The sequence below is a fragment of the Copadichromis virginalis genome, linkage group LG19 (genome assembly GCF_057382275.1).
Source record: "Copadichromis virginalis isolate Kocher_CV1m ecotype Utaka linkage group LG19, C_Virginalis_male_GT1.1, whole genome shotgun sequence".
NCBI classification, from domain to species: Eukaryota; Metazoa; Chordata; class Actinopteri; order Cichliformes; family Cichlidae; genus Copadichromis; species Copadichromis virginalis.
In genome coordinates, this window is record NC_140636.1 from 11057844 (window position 1) to 11076403 (window position 18560).

Consider the following 18560-nt stretch of genomic DNA (forward strand, 5'->3'; position numbering starts at 1 on the left):
AAACTGTCATTCTTATAGTCTCCCACACGCATGTAGTGTTTCAGACTTGGATGCACACAGATAAACGCACACACACAATTCAAAAACTTTTGCAGAAACATGTACATTATGCTAATGTCACAGGCACACAGCGTATGTAACAGACACTGAGACCTCATGATGAGACAAACAGTCCCTCTGCTCCGCAGACATCTTTGATTTTCCTCCCAATGTTGACTCACAGTCAAACTGTGCGAAACACATAAGGCTGCGTTTTCAAAGCCAGCCTGAAACGTGCAATTATTTTCAGTTGCCTGCAAAAAAAAAAAAGGAAAAAAAAAGACCCACAGTTTGTATATACTGGAACGCTTTGTGAAGCTTTGTGGCTTTGACTGAATGGGAAACAATTAAAGAACTTTTTGGCAGCACATGAAGCCAGACAGCGATAAAAATGGTCAAGCTTTTCAGCACGGGCGAGGCCTCTCAGTTTGGCCTGTCAGGAGGTCTGAGAATCTTCCAGAAAACTTTCCTCCTGGTCTCCCTGGGTTTCATTATTTAGGGACAAAAATACAAAAGTTCTGCTGCTGTACTCATTTCACGTTTGTTAAATATTAGTTATCAGAGCTAATTTACGTGAAAGGGATTAATCATGCTGTAGCTAGCCACTGTAACGTTGTAACTGCATGACTTATTATGCTATTTTCATTCATGTGTCTTTTAGAGACTCCCAGTGGTCTCCTTCAAATCTTGAGGCAAGTGAACTAATCTGACTGTCGTATTGAATATTTTCTGTGCAGTGATTAATCTCTTTTTGGGAAGGTTTCACAGGCAAGGTTCAAGCCTAGTTGCAAAGACTTGTCTTAAAATAGCTCTAGATTTAGCCTGTTCTGGATTAAACAGATCCAGTCTCAAGATGGGGGCTAGAAGCTACTCTGGGCCTACACCGAGGCTTTAATTAATCCTTCAAGGTGGTTGCTTCAACTTCAGCCTTGCAAATTTGTGAGGGCTCATTGACAACCCTGGGTATTTAAATGAGCGTTGACATGCACTGCAAAGACCTGCCTCATGACTGCTCTAGTTGTTGAAAGGACGATTCTATTGAAATTTTTGACAACATAAACTTTTCAACATTTTCTAACATCTGGAATCCATCATAATGAAACTGGTTTTATGTGTTGCCAGAGAAACAGCTGTGTGCAGAATTGTCTAATAGTCTGCAGGGTCCTTTTTTAATGCAAAGTTTTAGAGAAAGATGGTTCCAGCTTCTTCTTCTGAGGAAGATGAAAAGCTAAATCTCAGCTGACGGAGAGCACGATTGTGTGTTTTTGTTTTGGAAAAATCCGTGTTTTTAATGCACTGCCACTCAGTGCATTTTTACGAGCGCGTTTGTTGCAACAGTAGAACTCTGGTTTGATAAACTGACCCTCGAGTACAAATTCATGTGTTTGTTGCCTTCCTAACTAGTGTGCCTTCTTTTTCCTCAGAGACTATGGGCTCTGTTTCTGTTTGGTAGCTGTGTCATAGCTGTACAACCGACTCGTAACACCAGTGATGATGCTCAAAATCAAGGTTGGGGCATCCCCGTGCCTGATGACGCTGCTGTTTCTTTGAAGTCAGGAGCCACGGCACAAAGAATCAACCAAGTGACACACTCACAATGTCAGCAGTTTCCATGGCAGTGAACCAACAATCCCGAGGTGCACTTCCCTCAAATTCTTGAAAAGTTTCAAGGGTTTGTCACCATGGTAGATTGCCCTGATGTCGGGTAACTTTCTGCCTCCTTTGAAATAGGAAACCTGCAAAAAAATGTAATTGGGCTAAATGATTTATTTATCATAGGGCTTTAGTAACATTTCAAAGTTCTCCTCAGTAGATTTTGCTCGCTGCTCTGTGCAGCCATATTTGATAGCAAGGCAATTGCAGAGCTTGCCTGGTGAGAGGCAACCTGTCATAGCCATTTCAAACTGACCACGACTGGTCTCAGACCAGTGGGAAAAGGTTAATGAGTAATTGTCTAATTTATAAATGGAGAAAGACTGCCAACTCGTTACAGTCTGAGTCAGTCTGTGCCAATGAGTGCAACTTTTCTGTGCAACATCTCTTTGCAACAGTGGACTGAATTCAGCTGGTTGCCAAATGGTTCTATTCTGTTTATATATCCATATAACAGAAAGCTTGCCAAGTGCCTATGCCATTTTGCAGTTAATTTGCCATCACACAGTAACTACATCACTATTTTCACATTTATGAAGTTCTGGCGAGATTCTGAATGTCTTGCCAGAACATTCACAGAAAAATAAATTGTATGTAGACGGCAACAGATTTTGCCGTTCGTCACCATATTGTTGCAGACAGATTACTTGTAATTGACCAATATGACCGTTTTTAATCACAAACTAATAGACACGTAGTAGACTGACTGTGTTATTGTTGCTTTATCTTCTTGAGTGACCAAAGTTGACTTCAAAGCAGCCATTTGAAAGACAAAGAAATGGCAAGTTCATTGCACTTTTGATCTTGTTGTTGTCTCCAACCACTGTTTCCCCTAATGTGACGGCAGCACTTATCAGACTCACAGATTAAACAGTCTCAGGGAACAAAACGTAAATGATGCCCAAACTGGAAGTCCACAGATGCAGTTCTTTAATGCAGCTTTTTCCTGAAGCAACTGTTTCTCATCATTTTACACTTGATAACATGTGCACTGTTTTACATGAAAAGATACAGATGTGTAGCTGGCTGATTAGCAGACTCACCACTTCTGCTTTAGAGAAGTGAAACAAGTATCCATCCCTTTATATCTGCTTTGCAGTTACCCCTCCTCGACTCCAGCGCCTCCTGTGCTGAGAGGTGGATTAAAGGTCTAAAAGGAGCCTAAAGTGGGAGTGTAAGTTTGATGAACTGCAGCTGAGACTGTAGTTAGCTGAGAGCAGGGAGGAGAAACAGAAGGGAAAAGGAGAAGGAGAAGAAGGGGAAATGGGAAGTCAACAGGAGGAGGAGGAGAAAAGTGGGGGTAGAGGGTGTGTGCGTAAGTATGTGTGTCTGGGGGATGGCGTGGAGTGGAAAGCGTCCAGTAGCACAAACACCTCTGAAACAGAAACATCCATTTAGCAGCAAAAACAAGCCCCCCTCACAAGACCTCCATGAATGGGCCACTTCAGCAGGCTGAGGAAGTTCCAACGAGGGGCAGGATGTTCCCCTCAGGACGCACTTGAGACGGGCTGAGGGCCAAAAGCCTGAATACATAGACCCCTCTCTCTCCCTCTGTCACTGTCCAGCTTTGCCCTCCCACCCTGGCCGTGCCTTCAGTACCCCTCTGAAAAAAATCTTCCCCTCCTACCAGCCATTTACTGAGCTGCAGCCAGTGAGGCGGCGAGGGAGGGCGTGGAACCATGCTCAGCAAACAAAGACAGAGAGGCAAAGACTTTACTTGATTAAAGAGCAGTTAAGATGCTATGAGAGGCTAATTTGTTCACTGTGTGACAGAATCAACAGGAACTGGGGCAACAAAATCTCTGCTCACTGCATTTCCTGTTGCACTTTAAAGGTGTTATTCAAATTCTCAGCATCTTTAGTTTCCCTCTCTGCATGCTGTACACATACCATGTCATGATAATATACACATTTTACTGAAGAAAACAATTAATTATTGTAATTAAATTGTAATAACACATCTTCACATTCAGCTGATTTACATACCTGCATGTACTGGTTTTGGACCTTTAAGTTTAGCCCCTACCTTGGAGGAGACGAGGTCATAATATACAAAGAATTTCTTTGTCATAAAGCTAACTGGACGCACTCTATTACAAATTAAATATCACCACAATAACCAGTGCGGTCACTGTCTTTGCTCGGCATCCTTGGTTTGCTGACTCGGCTTGTTAATCAATCAGCATTTGACTTTCACACAGCGCCATTGTTGCTGGACAACGTAAGTGTGTCTCTGTGTTGGTCGAATTCCCATAATCCTCCTCTGTACATATAAGAGCCTCTTTATGCAGAGTGGCATAAACGCTCGGTCTCTTATTTCTCTTCAAGCTCCTTTAAATAAGATAATAACACAGTAATGTGTCCACTTGTCGATGGAGATATTCGGGAATCGAAGGAAACAATACCATCCAGTAACGACAGTTATCTGTAGTTGCTTTTTACTTGACTGAAAAACCGTGTTTAGGTATTGCTAAAGACAGTATGGCAGCACGCTGGTGCAATGGTTAGCACTGTTGCAGCACATGCAGTTAGTGAGGTTAGGTTAATTAGTTAATCTAAATTGCCCGTAGATATGAATGTGAGTGAGAATGGTTGTCTGCTTCTATGTGTTGGCTCTACGACAGACTGGTGACCTGTCCAGGGTGTACCCTGCCTCTCGACCTATTGTACCTGTGATCGGCTACAGACCCTCCGTGACCCTGAATTGGATAAATGGAAGAGGATGGATGCATGGATATTTATTTTTAGCCATGCTTGTGACACGGCCTGAAGGGTTGGCCCTACAAACTGAGTATATCTAATGCTGAAGTCTTTGTTGGACAATTTTCCTCTGCATGCAAAAACAAGTATATTTGTGTAGAAATCAGTGACAAAAATGACAAAAAATGTTGGCTTTTCATGTTTGTAACACATTTTTGTTTTCATGATCTCATAATAAAAAATAGCATGATAGTCATTTTGTAAATTATGTTTCCTTTTAGAGTAAAATCAGCTTGGCTACCCCATGATGGCTACCTCATCGTTGATAAGTTGCCATCAAATTGACCCCGTGAGCATCGTTTAAATGCCACAGTTTAAATGAGCATCGCTTACAGTGTCCTTTACACCACAGTGTTATCCTGACATAAGGCACCATGTCACAAACCTCAAATTACCTTAAACTGGTTTCTCAAGCATGACAATGACTTCGCTGAATGCAACTGGCCTTCGCAGTGATCCGGTCTCAGTCCACCTTTGGGATGTGGTAGAAAACAAGATTTATATCATGGACGTAAACCGACAAGTCTGCAAAATTTGTCAGGAATGTTTCTGAAGGCAAAATAAGGCTGAACTGGGTACTAGTGACATGGATGTAGTAAAGTCTCCAGTGAGTGTGTTTCTTTGCAGCAACTTCTTTGTCTTTGTTAAAGTCTTGCATTTCATCCCTCAGTTATGTAAGTTTGCGTAGAAGGGAAAAGTCCCGCAATCTGCGTCTGTACTGACAACGTTCAGACGAAACAACCTGAGACAGCGGGCAAACAAACATGCTGACATTTGTACTTTTGTGGTATTTTAGCTCCATTTCATTGACATACACTTCCAAACTTCTACCATGAATCATAAAATCTGTCTGGGGTTTTTTTAATGTTTGACTCGTTTTTTGCCACAGGAACAGTTTGTTTTTGCAAATTCATACTCTTAGCGACAGACACACTGCTGACAGCAAACGCTATTATATTGTTTATTGAAAACGTTTTTTTTTTTTGACAGCATAGTTTGTCAGGCACAGAGACACAGAGAGAGAGAGAAACTGAGAGAGAGAGACATAAAGAGAGAGTTGTGGAAAGTTGTTTTGTTTGCTCAGAGGGGGTGTGATGGTGGAATGTTACAGAGGATTCACCATGAGCAGAACAGGTACGTTACAACAAAAGCTATGAATTACACACACGCTAAAAAAAAAAAAAATCAAATAATGCCAAATGGTTAGTTCCACCTTTCTATGTTAGAAACATGAATACAGAGGGAGGAAAAATAAATAGTGCGGGATTGTGAAAACAAAAAAAAAAATCTGAGGATAACTTTTGCAAAAAAACACAAAACCCCCGACAAACAAACCCTGCAGAATGCAAAATGGCGGCAATAAAACAAATGCATGAAAACGATACTTACAAAACAGCTCTACTCGTGCATACTTAAGCAACGTAAAAGCGCATTTCAAACTATAAATTATGCTGGACTAACTCATCGCGAGGTTAGAACTATATGAAGCGTAGAGAAAAATGAAAATAGTGCGGAGCTGCTTGACAACTTACTGAAAAAAAACAATCCACGTGAGAAAGGACGTGAATGTTTGGGTGTAGTTGTGCAATATAGGGAAGGAAAGACGTACACTTAAGATGACACCCCTCTCCCTCCCCTCCTGATCGGAAACGGGAGAATAAATAAATAAATCCGAGCAGTGACCGCAAGCGTTTAAAGGTCAACGCGTGACTGTAAGTACAGTAAGAGTCGCTCCCTGCTGAGGCTGTGGGGGTTGTTCAGTTTAGTAGCAAAGCAACCATATTCACTCAAATATATGTGTTGTTTTTAATGTGTCGCAGATACTTCTGCACAATAATACGGAAACGTCTCCACTAAAACTCCCGATTCCGATTTTATTTGAATTGTGAAACACCGTCACATTTGATAGAAGATTTATTATCTTTAATAGATGTGTTTGACAGGTTGCTGAAATCACATGACTCAAAATCAGAACCGTGGAAACGAGGTCCTGGTTATTGCCAAAAATGGGACACGTCTTAAATACAACACATTCATTTTAAGAGTGATGAAACAGAGAGAGCCCATCAGTGTCAAGAGTAAAAAGCTCGACATGGACACAGAAATAACATGAAAAATAAAAGATAAACTATGCCAGGAGCAAATCCTGATGGGGAGCATCAGCATCTAGTACAATTACTACTCTACATCATCATCTTCTTCTTCTTCTTCTTCTGGCTCTTTAATGAATAACAACACTGAAAAACTGAAATAGTTAAGAATAAAAATACTCTCACCATAGGGAAAGCTTTTACCCAGCATGGAAGAATAAATACAACAAAACATCATCTGTTTCATTAGATCCATCCAACCTTTTACCGAAGTGCCTTTTTTGTTTGTTTTGTTCACTTGGGAAAGAAACGAAATAAAAAAATCAGGCTAATAGTTGCCCGCTTCTAGTGAGAACTTTATTTTGGTAATTATACATTCAAAATGTGATCAAAATGAACCAATGTCCTAAATTATTTCCAGGCACTTTACAGATTTGGGCCAAAAACTGTTCTGAAAACAGAAATAACTACGACTTTGTGTGGCTGCTCACTATGCAAAGGCCTTGTTTCAGTGCTCTACCAGTGAAGCAATCAATTAAAATATGAATTTTCACACTTTAAAGTACTTCAGGTGAGGTGAGGGATGACCACATGTTTAAAGTCATCTCACACACTGAAGCGAGGCCTTTGCAGAGCGGCGTGTCTGCACCTTTTCCATTTAGCAGCGAGTAAAATGTGTTAGTGAACCCTTCAATGCCACTTGAACGTCGCTTTCCCTTTTGTGACTTTTCTGAAAACAGATTCTGTAAACATTTCAACGCTTTTGCTTTTTTGGGGGAGGGAGGAGTCGGCTAGACAGATGACTGCATTAAAAAAAAGAAAGAAAAACAAAAACAAAATAAAAAGATGGATCCATCCATCTTGGAAATCCCATGATCCTTCCCTGCACGTGTAAACCTCTGCCCGCCTACATTCACCAGTGCAGTATTTGGTTCAGAGATATGAAGAATTTGATAAAATACACTTTTAAGACTAATTTGGCACTTTTCTCAACAAATGGAAATTGAAGAAGGACCCACCACAGAGTCTCATTCAACAAACCAATATTTATATATTTATATATATATATATATATATATACTGTATATATAGTTTCTTTTGTTGCCGTGTGATCTGTAAGTCGCACAGCATGCCTTCATTTCAGTATTAATACTACAGAGCAGCGATAAAATCTCAAGCGTTTGGGCAGAGTGTTTTTTTCCCCCACACTCAAGCACAAAAGGACAACAGCTTTACATTTCTGCCTTCAAGCTGATCTTTTCATCCGTGAAAGTGTACACAGGCGCTCAGAGTTTTGAGACTGAAGCTTGTTAGCGCTGACCCTGTGACCTTTACGAGTTAAGCAATTGAAGCCTTCAGAAGCATGTTTAAAAAAAAAATCCCCCTATAATTACGTTAAATCTTTTCAAACAACACCAGCTACAGGCGATGCAACTTGAATTCCTCTTTTTGGTCATTTTTAGACTACGAAACAAGTGACATTTAACAATTACACATGAAGAAGCCCATTTCTAACCCTCATCGTAGCTGCTAATCTTAACCCTAACCCTCTACAGAAAACTGTCAATACAGGCTAACACCTTCATGTTTGCAGGTGAGATGTTACTCTGACACCAGCCTTTGTGGTCAGATGTAAAAAATGACTATAATGCCAAAACTTGGAAGAACAATTGATCCAGATGGCTGCCCCTCTCTCAGCCTGGATCTAGCAGAAGTCTTCCTGTTAAAAGGGAGTTTGTCCTTCCCGCTGTCGCCAAATGCTCGCTCTGATTGTTGGGTTTTTCTCTGTATTATTGTAGTTTCTTCACCTTACAATATAAAGCACCTCGAGAAGACTGTTGTGATTTGGTGATTACATAAATTGAACTGAAATAATAGAAGCAAACACATTAATCTTTTCATGGCCTGAACAGTAAAACAGTCCAAACAGGAGGATTTTTTTTCCCTTACAAAGGGTCTGAAGGCTTCTTATGATTCACAGCTAGTCATTGTTGTTGATGTTCAATATGTGTTTAAGTACTAGAAGGTCTCCCCGGTACGCATCTCCTGCTTTTTCTTGCCCAGCAAGAGTGAATCGTCGCTTTGATACGGCAAACGCTAACTTTTCTAAACCAGAACTCAGAACTCATTGGAAACATCAGGTTCTCCTCAGCAGGAGCCTTCAGCCTTCGTGAGTCCTCCTCCGGCAGTCAAATCGCACTCTCTCGCTCTCAAAACAAAACAAAACAAATCATCTTCGTGTCATACATTCTAAACTGTAAACAAACCAATAAAAAGATGGATCAGAAACCAGAGGAGTCTGCCAGTTGTGAAAATAATATCGCAGTTTGGTTGTAAAATAAGTTACAAAAACAAAAGGAAAAAACCCATTGAAATAGAAATCTTTGCGTACAGTACTAAAAATCCTAAACTAGACCTTTCGAACTTAAGAACCACATGTTAAGTCTATAAATATCTTTACAAATATACACGTTAATTACTCAAATAAACCTTTTCTGATTAAGTGTTTTACACGTTCATGACAGTGTCTCCTAGATTGCAAAGTTTCCAATCCTAAAACAATATCTTAAAAAAATGTCATTTTTTGTCTTTTAAGTACACGGCTGTGGACAGCATTATGATACATATTTGCATTTATATATTTACAATAAATCACTTTGTAGATACATTTTTAAAAAAACCCCTCATAACCTCGCTGTTCTTATTACTGAATGGCCCTGAAGCTTTGCCTCATCTTTGATGAGGAAAATTTGTTCCATGATTATCACTTTTTCTTTTTCCCAGGAAGCTAAAATGCGGATGATGGCGTACACGTTCACGAGGAAACGCTCACGTGATCCTCTCTGTTGCTGAACGTCTTCTAGTAACTCTGCGGAAGAACAAATCCTGTCATTGAGCTCACGCTGGCTTTGCTGGTATCTCGTTCATCAATTTTCTTTCACATCGCTTTATTGCGATAAAAGGGCTCCGTGTAGTAAAAAAAAACAAACCGAAAATTGGAGGACCCCCACCCACTGGATCACCAACAAGTCACTCATCAATGCCCTTCATTTCCTCCTCCTAAATCCAGTCTCAGGAGGTTTAATCCCAGTAGGCACGGAATGGTTTCACCCCACAGATTGTCTGTAACAAAAGACTGGCCCGAGTACAAAAATATAATTTCATTTCTGAAAAGAAGAACACAAACATGGTTCAACGGCAAGAAAAAAAAAATCCTTCAATGTTTAAAGAGAGTTCGTGGGGATGAGGAGAAAAAGAAAACACGAAACAGAGCTTTGTCCGAGAGTTTAAGACAAATCAAAAAGAGCTGAAGCACTGTGGAAGTATTGCATGCTGAGTTTTCTTTTTTTTCTTTTTTGTCCCTCTCCGTATCTTGAGGTGCTTGAGTCAGTGAGCGGTGATATTTCTGTCACAAACTGTGAGAAGAGGTTAATGTCCGACCTCCTCCGGCACAGGTTTTATGTCCTAATCACCCCGTTACTGGGAAGCTGTTTGGGAAGACAGGGCTCGTCAGGCAGCGGGTCGTGGGCGAACACGGAGTCATCCCCTGAGGAGCAGGTGCTGTTGGAGTCCTGACAGGTGGGCGAGTACTGCTCGAAGGGCACCGACAGGTCCAGGTACTCCTGTCAGAGGAGAGGTCAGAGGTTAGACTCTGGTGTCACAGTCAAACTTTTTCACTTTTTGGTGGTCAGATGATTGGAAAAAAGTTTAGCGTATTATTCCAGGTCTTCAGAATATGAAATACTTTGGAAATGTTATGCTGCTTTACATTGTTCACTCGCATGCAACTTTAAAAATACACCCAAACATCTAAAGAATCTCTCATTGCGACTCTTTAGCAGTGTTTTTATGGTTGGGTGACGCAATAAGCTGCGTGTGCTTTTATTTCTGGTGTTGTGTGTGTTCTGCAGCTTTGCAGGGAGACTTACGTCTGTGGAGGTCATTGATAAAATCCGGTCGTGATCTTCTACCAGCTGTCTGAAGGTCGGCCTCTGCGATGGCACAGCGTGCCAGCACTCCCTCATGATCATGTACCTGGAATCCCAACAGCGAGGATTTAGTCACACTGCATCTCGTTCACTACATTCTCCGGTCTTAGATGGACTGTTTTTACTGTTTCGGTTTTTTTTAGCAGACTAGACATAACACAAAAGGTCCCTATTAGGCTCATTTCCAGCTCCTTATTTTTATTCTTAGCTTTGAGTGATTCACAGTTGAAAATGATCTCATATCTATATTGTACAGGGCCAACAAGCTGTTTGGTTCCCTTATACCAGGGGTGTCCAACCCCAGGCCTCAAGGGCCGGTGTGCTGCAGGCTTTAGATATCACCTTGGGTCAACAGCGGTCCGAACCCCCGGGCCGTCGTTTGGTACCGTGAGAGACGAGACTCGGGTGTGAAATTTAAGGTTTTCAGGGTTTTTTTTATCATTAACTTGGATTCCCTGGATCTTTTCCCGTGTTGTAGTTGTGTGTCTTATTTTGAAAAAAATATTTACGTGTTACCATAGTGACCAGAGAGCATTAAGGGGCAGAGAGGAGGACGTTACTCTCTTGTTGGCGCATTTCAAAAGGGGACGCTGCTAATAAAGTTACACAATTACACAGTAAATTCTTGTTTATTATTATATTTACAAAATACCACAGTTTTCGTCCTATCATATCATTTTATTTTGTTGTATTTATCTGTGATGGATCACGGGGACATCTAAAACCTGCAGGACACCGGCCCTTGAGGCCTGGAGTTGGACACCCCTGCCTTATACAAACATATTATGAATACAGTATTTTAATGACAGAACAACTCATTAAAACATCGAAACCCTCCTAACAAAAAACACTTCAAAAAAGAGGTATAAAGTTATGGCTTTCTGGGAATGTCAGCAAATGTATGACAGTATGACAGATAAACAGAATATTACTGAGGAACATAACAGGGCCCTGGTGTAACCTGCTGTTGTTTGGCTCATCTGGACAGCCTCCTGTAAACAAAGGCAACACACTTATACTCATGCAGACACCTACAGTTCATGGGTGCAGTTGGCAGGCTTGTCCATTCGATGTCCTTCCTTCAGCAGTTTAAAGAGTTCTTCCACTGGGATCCCTGGGTACGGCGAGCCTCCCAAGGTGAAGATCTCCCACAGCAGTACCCCATAAGACCACCTAAACAGCAGCGCAAACACACGAGGAATATAGATCAGAGGTCGTAGCGACGCCGCGGTCTAAGGCAGTCATAGTTCACACAGATGCGCTCTGTCCACCGATCGATCTGTTTGAAGGAAAAATCGATCCTCGGTAATGTTAACTGCACTCAATTTGAAAAAATCCATTTGAAATTCTTATTGTTTCAGACAGCTGGTCAATATTTGTAAACAAACAAAAAAAATCTACTTCTCTTGCCTCAAGCAAGAAATAAGACGAGTAAATGAAAGAAGGAGATGTAATCATCAGTTCGTTGTTTTGATGGCTCAAGAAAAAAAACAACACAAAAAAACGAAGCGTGCACAAAAATCTTGTGGTAAATAGGCAGCTATTAACTATGGACGCAGATAATGATGTTTCCACAACACCAACACAGGCCTGACCTGAAGGGAGAAGCAGAGATAAATGGGAAAACTTATTATACAGCATCTAGCGTTAAAGTGCAGCTGCTATCTAAACCAAGCCATCATCTCTCTTTCTTTGTCTCTCGGTGGCAGCAGCTCCAATGAACCCCCGTATTATTTCTTAATGTCTAAAAAATGAGGGACAGTAATCATATAACGGGCAGTCTATTAACTCAGCATACTATTGTTTGGCTATTCGTCCAGTGAATCAGAATAAGTCCCCTCCTTCTATTGCAGCTCTCGCTAGGTCTAATCTAATTATCCGTGCTCGGGTCCAGAGGGTGAATAAATGAAAAAACGGCTGCTACACTGGCTTAGCCGGCTGGTCTTAAATCCGAATACGGCGCACGCCTGAGACAGAGAGGGAGAGAGTCGGATGAAAGCCTGAGAGACGACTGTGGTGAAAAAGAGACATCAATATTCAAAGAGAGGGAAACATGTCAACAAATCAGGTGTTCAGTGTCACAGCAGGATAGTCGGAATCAGAAGGAAGAGCAGAAAAGAGAGGCTGCTTATATTTATTGATGGTTGCTAGGAATGAATATTCACAGGCTATTAGGTGACTAACAGGAGAAGAAGGCAATGAAGATATAAACACTTCATTTGGGCACCTGCAGCAACGGGAGCTGACAGTCTCGGAATCTCAATGCAAGCATCACCGATGGCTGATTTAGTGAGATTTAGAAGGATAATCACTTTGGGGAGGAATGAATATAATCCTGCATTTGGTGTGCTGGTTCAATGATAGCTGTGGCAATATCTATCGACTTCAAATGTGTTCATCAATCAGCCCTGTTGGGCGATGAAAAGCCACTGAAAGTACATGTGCGAACAGACGAAGAGGAACAACGCTGCCTTAGTAGCAAAAAGGCCATGCTGCCACTACTAATTTCGTTAGTGGGGAACTCGTTATTTGCTTGGATTTTCTCTTCACCAATCATACCAAACCTGTTACTGACAATCTGGCAGTACTGCATGTGCTAGGTGGTTGGAGACGAGAGTTAATGAAAAGTCAGCCACAACTTTATTGGCTTTATTTGTTGCCCAAGCATTGCTTCTTGCTGTTTTCATATTCAGCACCGACTCTCTTCGTGACTTATACGGAAAAACAACATCATCTGTTTCTGGGGCTAATAATAGACTCTGACGAATGGTATCCATCTGTGATTTCAGTCCTGTAGACACTTTTAATAAAGAATATTTGCACATGATACCAATCAACACACCACTGATCGTGTATTCTTACAGCAGACATTAATAAACGTCAGCCACTCATATAAGCAGCGGCATGAGTCAAATTAAGAAAATGAAGGCTGTTAGAATATATCAGCGTCGCAATATAATGACCGACTTTGTTAAAGAAGTTTTGAGTAATATTGTGAGCAGATAAGTGCAAAATTATTGAAAGGCTTTTTCCCCATGTGTCTTTTTAACATAGTATATCTAAACATACTACTTTTACTGAGCTATAGCATAAACCACTACAGGATGTGCTTTAACTCTGTAATGCTCAACGCTTGTAAAATGTATCTTTCTATTTATATACAGTATAAAAACTTCAGTAAGGGTTTTTAGCTGTCGCTGTGAAAGCATCGTGCCAACAAAAAGGGAATTGGTTTAGAGGAGGTGGACATAAAAAGTTATCAGAGGGTTTCCAAGTGTCAAGATTTGGAGTGAGAAGTATCACCAAGAAACTCAAAGAGAGCCACACCGTACAGAACGAGCCTGGCAGAGGTAGGGAGCAGAAGATTTCAAAGACTCTTTGAGAGAAGTGTCAAATAATCCCAGAACACCAGAACGCAAAGAAGACAATCGCACACAAACTCTGCACAGGAATGGACTGCGAGAAAAAGTCCACTTCTGCAGAAGAGAAACCATCAACCCAGACTCAACTATGCTAAGGATGACCTGGAGGAAGATACTGCATACTGGAAAAACATGCTTTGGTCAGATGAGACAAAAATAAAGCCATTTGATCATAGAGGCACTGCTTGTGTTTGGAGGAAGAAGGGAGAGGCGACCAACCCCAAGAACACCGTCCTCACAGTCAAACACGGTGCTGGGAGTATTATGTTCACAGTAGAAGGAATCATAAAGGAAGGATATGTGAAGATTTTGAAAGAAAACAGCAACACACGTCACTGAGGAGTGTCCCAGTCCTGGTGAAGTCTACAGTGAGTGTCATTGACTGTGGGGTGAACTGACGACCAGGGTCTGTGCAGGAAGTTTGGAGGAGCTCGAGAGATTCACAAAAGAAGAATAGGCTGGGACTGCTCAGGAGGACATATACAATTGAGTATCAGCATCATGGGGGCTAATAATTTTAATCCAAAGCAAGCCTTGGTTTTTGGAAAAGCTGTGCTAAAATGTTTCATAGGGGGACTTAGAATTGCATCTTCATCTAAAGATATTGACATTGCTTAATTCAGGCTTGGCCAACTCCAGGCCTCGAGGGCCGGTGTCCCTGCAGGTTTTAGATCTCACCCTGGGTCTACACACCTGAATCACATGATTAGTTCATTACCAGCCTCTGGAGAACTTCAAGACATGTTGAGGAGGAAATTTAGCCATTTAAAGCTGTGATGGAGCAAGGACACATCTAAAACCTGCAGGACACCGGCCCTCGAGGCCTGGGTTTGGACACCCCTGGCTTAAATGAAAAGAATGGCATCTACTCTATCTGTGACCATATCTTTGCTCTAAGCCTACCAGCATTACATTTACTGTTCTACTGGACATTAATTCGTTTATTTAGTTACAGGTAAGTTTCTTTCCCTTTAAAATCATTTCTGCAAACGTGTCAGTGCCAAAAGCTTTAGTCTTAATCATACCTGCTTTTACAACCCAGCTGCTTTTGGCCCACACCTTCCCCACCTTCCCTGCTTTTAATGGGCTAGTGCGTCACTGTGAAGCTGCAGTGAGATTTCTCCACTGCAGCTTTTATAGGCTGACACCTCCGAAGCTGTCCAAAATAAAATCCTCACCTCCGTGACATTGGCAGCGGCCGCAGTGCTGGCTGAGCCTCTATCTGCACTAAATAACTCTGGTGTTTGAAGTCGAAAAGAGAACTGGTGATGTTAATGACGACTTACACGTTTTCTTGAAAAATGAAAAATGTGCGAAAGGACAAAAATCCTATAAAAATGGCTCCCAAATGTTGCCACTGTGTTTTCTGCCTTTACAGCTGTAAATGAGCCAGGAGGGTTTCAACAAGCATGAATCTGACAGGAGAAACAATATGCACTACAGTTTTTTCATTGTTTTTTAATTGATTCGCCATCATATTTCCTAAAAAAAAAGGGGGAAAAATAAGAAATCATTGCGAGTCAAAAGTCAAGGTCCCCCAGGGTGTGTGAGAGTAAACTGGCTTCAGAGCGACTACTGTATAAAAGGAGGAGGAGGAGGTTTGGCGGGAGGATTGACTGTGTAATCCAGACCTGCTGAAATAACAGAGAAGCCTGATTCTCCCCTCGGCCTGTTCCCAGTCTAGTGTAATCACACGGCGAGCCAGTGTTGACAGGGGCCTGTGTTTGGCTTGGATGGCTGTGCTGGGGACACGGCGTCTGGCTGTAGCCGGCGGGGCTTGGGGGTTGAGAAGACGTTTTGGGGTGGGGGGTGGTATGTTACAGCTACTGCAAGGCAGGCCGCCTCGCCTCCTCACCTTTCTTCTCTTGATCGTGGCCAACACGGAGGCAATCAGAGGTTGTGAAAACTGTCTCTGCTGCCCAGATTCCTTTTGAAGTGCTGTGGGGAAAGTGCCCCGAGGGAACACCTTGTGATAAATCCACTGACCCTCTTTATCTCCTCCTGCTCTGGGGCAGGTTGGATTTTCACTGATAAAACAGCACTAAGATGTCGGGACTCTGTTGTGTTCCTATCTCTCTCTGCTGTCGTTGGATAGAGATTAAAAGAACAAATGCAGGAATGCGCCGCGGCTAATACGCGAGAACCTCGGGGGTTATCAGGTGAACCGCAGATATTTGGAAAGGGAATGTTATGATTCCATGTTCGCACACGGTTGATGCTAACACGCTCAGTCACGATATTTCAACACCCGGATTCCGCCGGTGCACTCGCTTACACGCGACTGGGCAGTTGGTATGTGACGGTTAGTTTGTGCAAACTCACACATCGCTCTGGTGCGTGTAGACCCGGTCGAAGAGAGCCTCTGGAGCCATCCATTTCACGGGGAGACGACCCTGAAACAAAGGAGACAGAAACGCTTGGGTCAGCAGAAGCACTCTGTACGGAGCTGACAACCAAACACTCACACAAACACACAAACTTCAGCCTAGTCACGCTGCCACCACCACAGCTTGAACTTCAGCTAGCTTCAGAAATCTGATGACCATTTCAGTGCTTCATTCGCAGCAACGCCTTTGCTTGAAAACACATTCATATCAACACTGTGGAATCCGCATATACACTTTTAATTTTGCTCAATCTGCTCAATTCTACTTTTGAGATGCGACCCGACCGTGACACTGAAAGAAAAGACTTTCAGCCATATGTAATAAGCTGCTGCTGTATTCAATACCATCCCATCGTATCGCTTCAAACACATAATATTTTCCTAAAGGACAGCACTGAAGGAATGAGCCTCACATTTGTGGTCTTTTTGTAGTAGTCTATATTGTGCACGTCTCTGGCGAGACCGAAGTCGGCGATCTTCATAACGTTGTCCTCCGTCACAAGGACGTTTCTGGCTGCCAGGTCTCTGTGGATGCACTGAGGGAAGAAGAACAAATGCATCAAACACACGGCGCATTGCACTCACGCATACACGCAAATATACTGAAACACTGATGCAAGTTGACAAGTTTTACTTTGCACTATGAAACGCACAAACTGAACTTTAAAAGCCTCAAATTTAGTTTAAACTTAGAGTTTTAATTCACTAATCTAATTATCTTTCAATTTCGCAATTAACACATTGCTGTAATGGACTTGATTTCTTCCTGTTAAAAGGGAGTTTTACCTTCTCACTGTTGCCAAGTGCTTGCTCATAGGGGGTTGTCTGATTGAGAAGTTAAGTGCAGGCCAAAGCATCCTTTTATATGATAACTGAGTTAAAGTGAAGCAACGTGGCTAACCTTCTGTGACGCAAGATACTCCATGCCTCGGGCAACCTGGTAGGCACAGGACACCAGGTCTTTGAACGTGAGCTGCTCATCGGGGATTTTGCACGTGTCGAAGGAGTAGTCCATGCCCGGTGGCCGCCGTGCACGCAGGTACTCCCTCAGGTTGCCTTTGGAGGCGTATTCCACCAGGACATACAGAGGACCTGCACGGGAAACAGAGAACAAATATGACTTTCATGGCAATGGTTAAGTCCTGCATTAATTCTGTTGTTACTGCACTCTGCGCTCACCATCCTGTGTGCAGGCTCCGAGTAGGTTGATGATGTTTTTGTGTTTCCCAATCATCTTCATCATCTCCATTTCTGACACCAGGTCTGATAAATCTTTATCTGTGGCGTCATCTGAGATAAGAAAATCAATGGAGCATTTGTACTGACGAAAATACGAACCGAAGCAATCAAACCAACGCAAATCCAGTACACAAGACAAACAGAACAACAGCGAGCATGGTAGCACTGTCACTGCCAAGGTCATGTATTCATTCCTGCAGGGTAGCCACAGTGATTACTTACCTTTCAACATTTTCACAGCAACAGTGAGCGACTTGTTGGGCTTCTCTTTGTCGATGCCAACAGCCTCAGCCATAACCACCTGACCGAAGCAGCCTTCTCCCAGAGGTTTACCCAGAGTTAGCCTGAAACAAGTGGCCAGATTTCAGACTTGGAGTTCAGTGTGTATACTCATAAGACTTTAAGTAATTTGATTACATGTAAATTTCACATGTAATTTTGTCACATAAGCACAATGTAAAGTGTGAAATATAATTTACTTGACTGAATAATTTTTTTTGAGCGCGTGCAGTGTGCTTTTTTCCTCACCGTGTCCGAGGGAACTCCCATTTGGGGTCGGACGGCAGCTCCAGCTCCGAGACGTTGGCGAGCATCGGGCCGTCGCTGGACGACAGACGGGCGATCCTGACCAGCGGCGTGTTTGAGTTCATGGAAGAGTTGGAATCCAAGGACACCTGCTTGGGTACAAAAGAATAAACTGTTATAGTCTCTGAAAAAGAGTTTGGTGACAGGCATTCAAATAAAGACAGAGGGAAAAGAGAAATCTAACCGTGATCTTTGACCAAATATTTTTTAACTAAATAATGAATAAGTAATTCCTTTTTCAGATCAGTTTGACTCTTTATTATTTATTCAAACAGTCCTAATATTTTTGATGTTTTTGAAAATGAACCAGCCCCTGAAACATAAAATATATTCAAAAGAAATCTTTTCTCGTGACACACTGAAAATCTTGACACTCTTTTGGGGGGTGAAAAAAAAC

The 18560-nt window shown here is 42.0% G+C and overlaps 1 protein-coding gene across 3 annotated transcripts in view; it reads right to left on the bottom strand.

Moving 5' to 3' along the window:
- Positions 1 to 5399: 5399 nt before the first annotated feature.
- fgfr3 (fibroblast growth factor receptor 3) overlaps positions 5400 to 18560 on the bottom strand; it is a 65512-nt gene continuing 52351 nt past the window's right edge. For 2 of the 3 annotated variants that reach the window (XM_085440694.1, XM_085440692.1), the window contains exons 10-18: positions 18107 to 18255; positions 17801 to 17922; positions 17519 to 17629; positions 17241 to 17431; positions 16753 to 16875; positions 16276 to 16346; positions 11567 to 11704; positions 10472 to 10577; positions 5400 to 10165 (exon numbers count right to left, since the gene is read on the bottom strand). In XM_085440694.1, the coding sequence (XP_085296820.1) occupies positions 10001 to 10165; positions 10472 to 10577; positions 11567 to 11704; positions 16276 to 16346; positions 16753 to 16875; positions 17241 to 17431; positions 17519 to 17629; positions 17801 to 17922; positions 18107 to 18255 (1176 nt within the window). In that variant the 3' untranslated portion in view covers positions 5400 to 10000. The remainder of the gene's footprint in view (positions 10166 to 10471; positions 10578 to 11566; positions 11705 to 16275; positions 16347 to 16752; positions 16876 to 17240; positions 17432 to 17518; positions 17630 to 17800; positions 17923 to 18106; positions 18256 to 18560) is intronic. The other variant, XM_085440693.1, reaches the window with a different exon arrangement.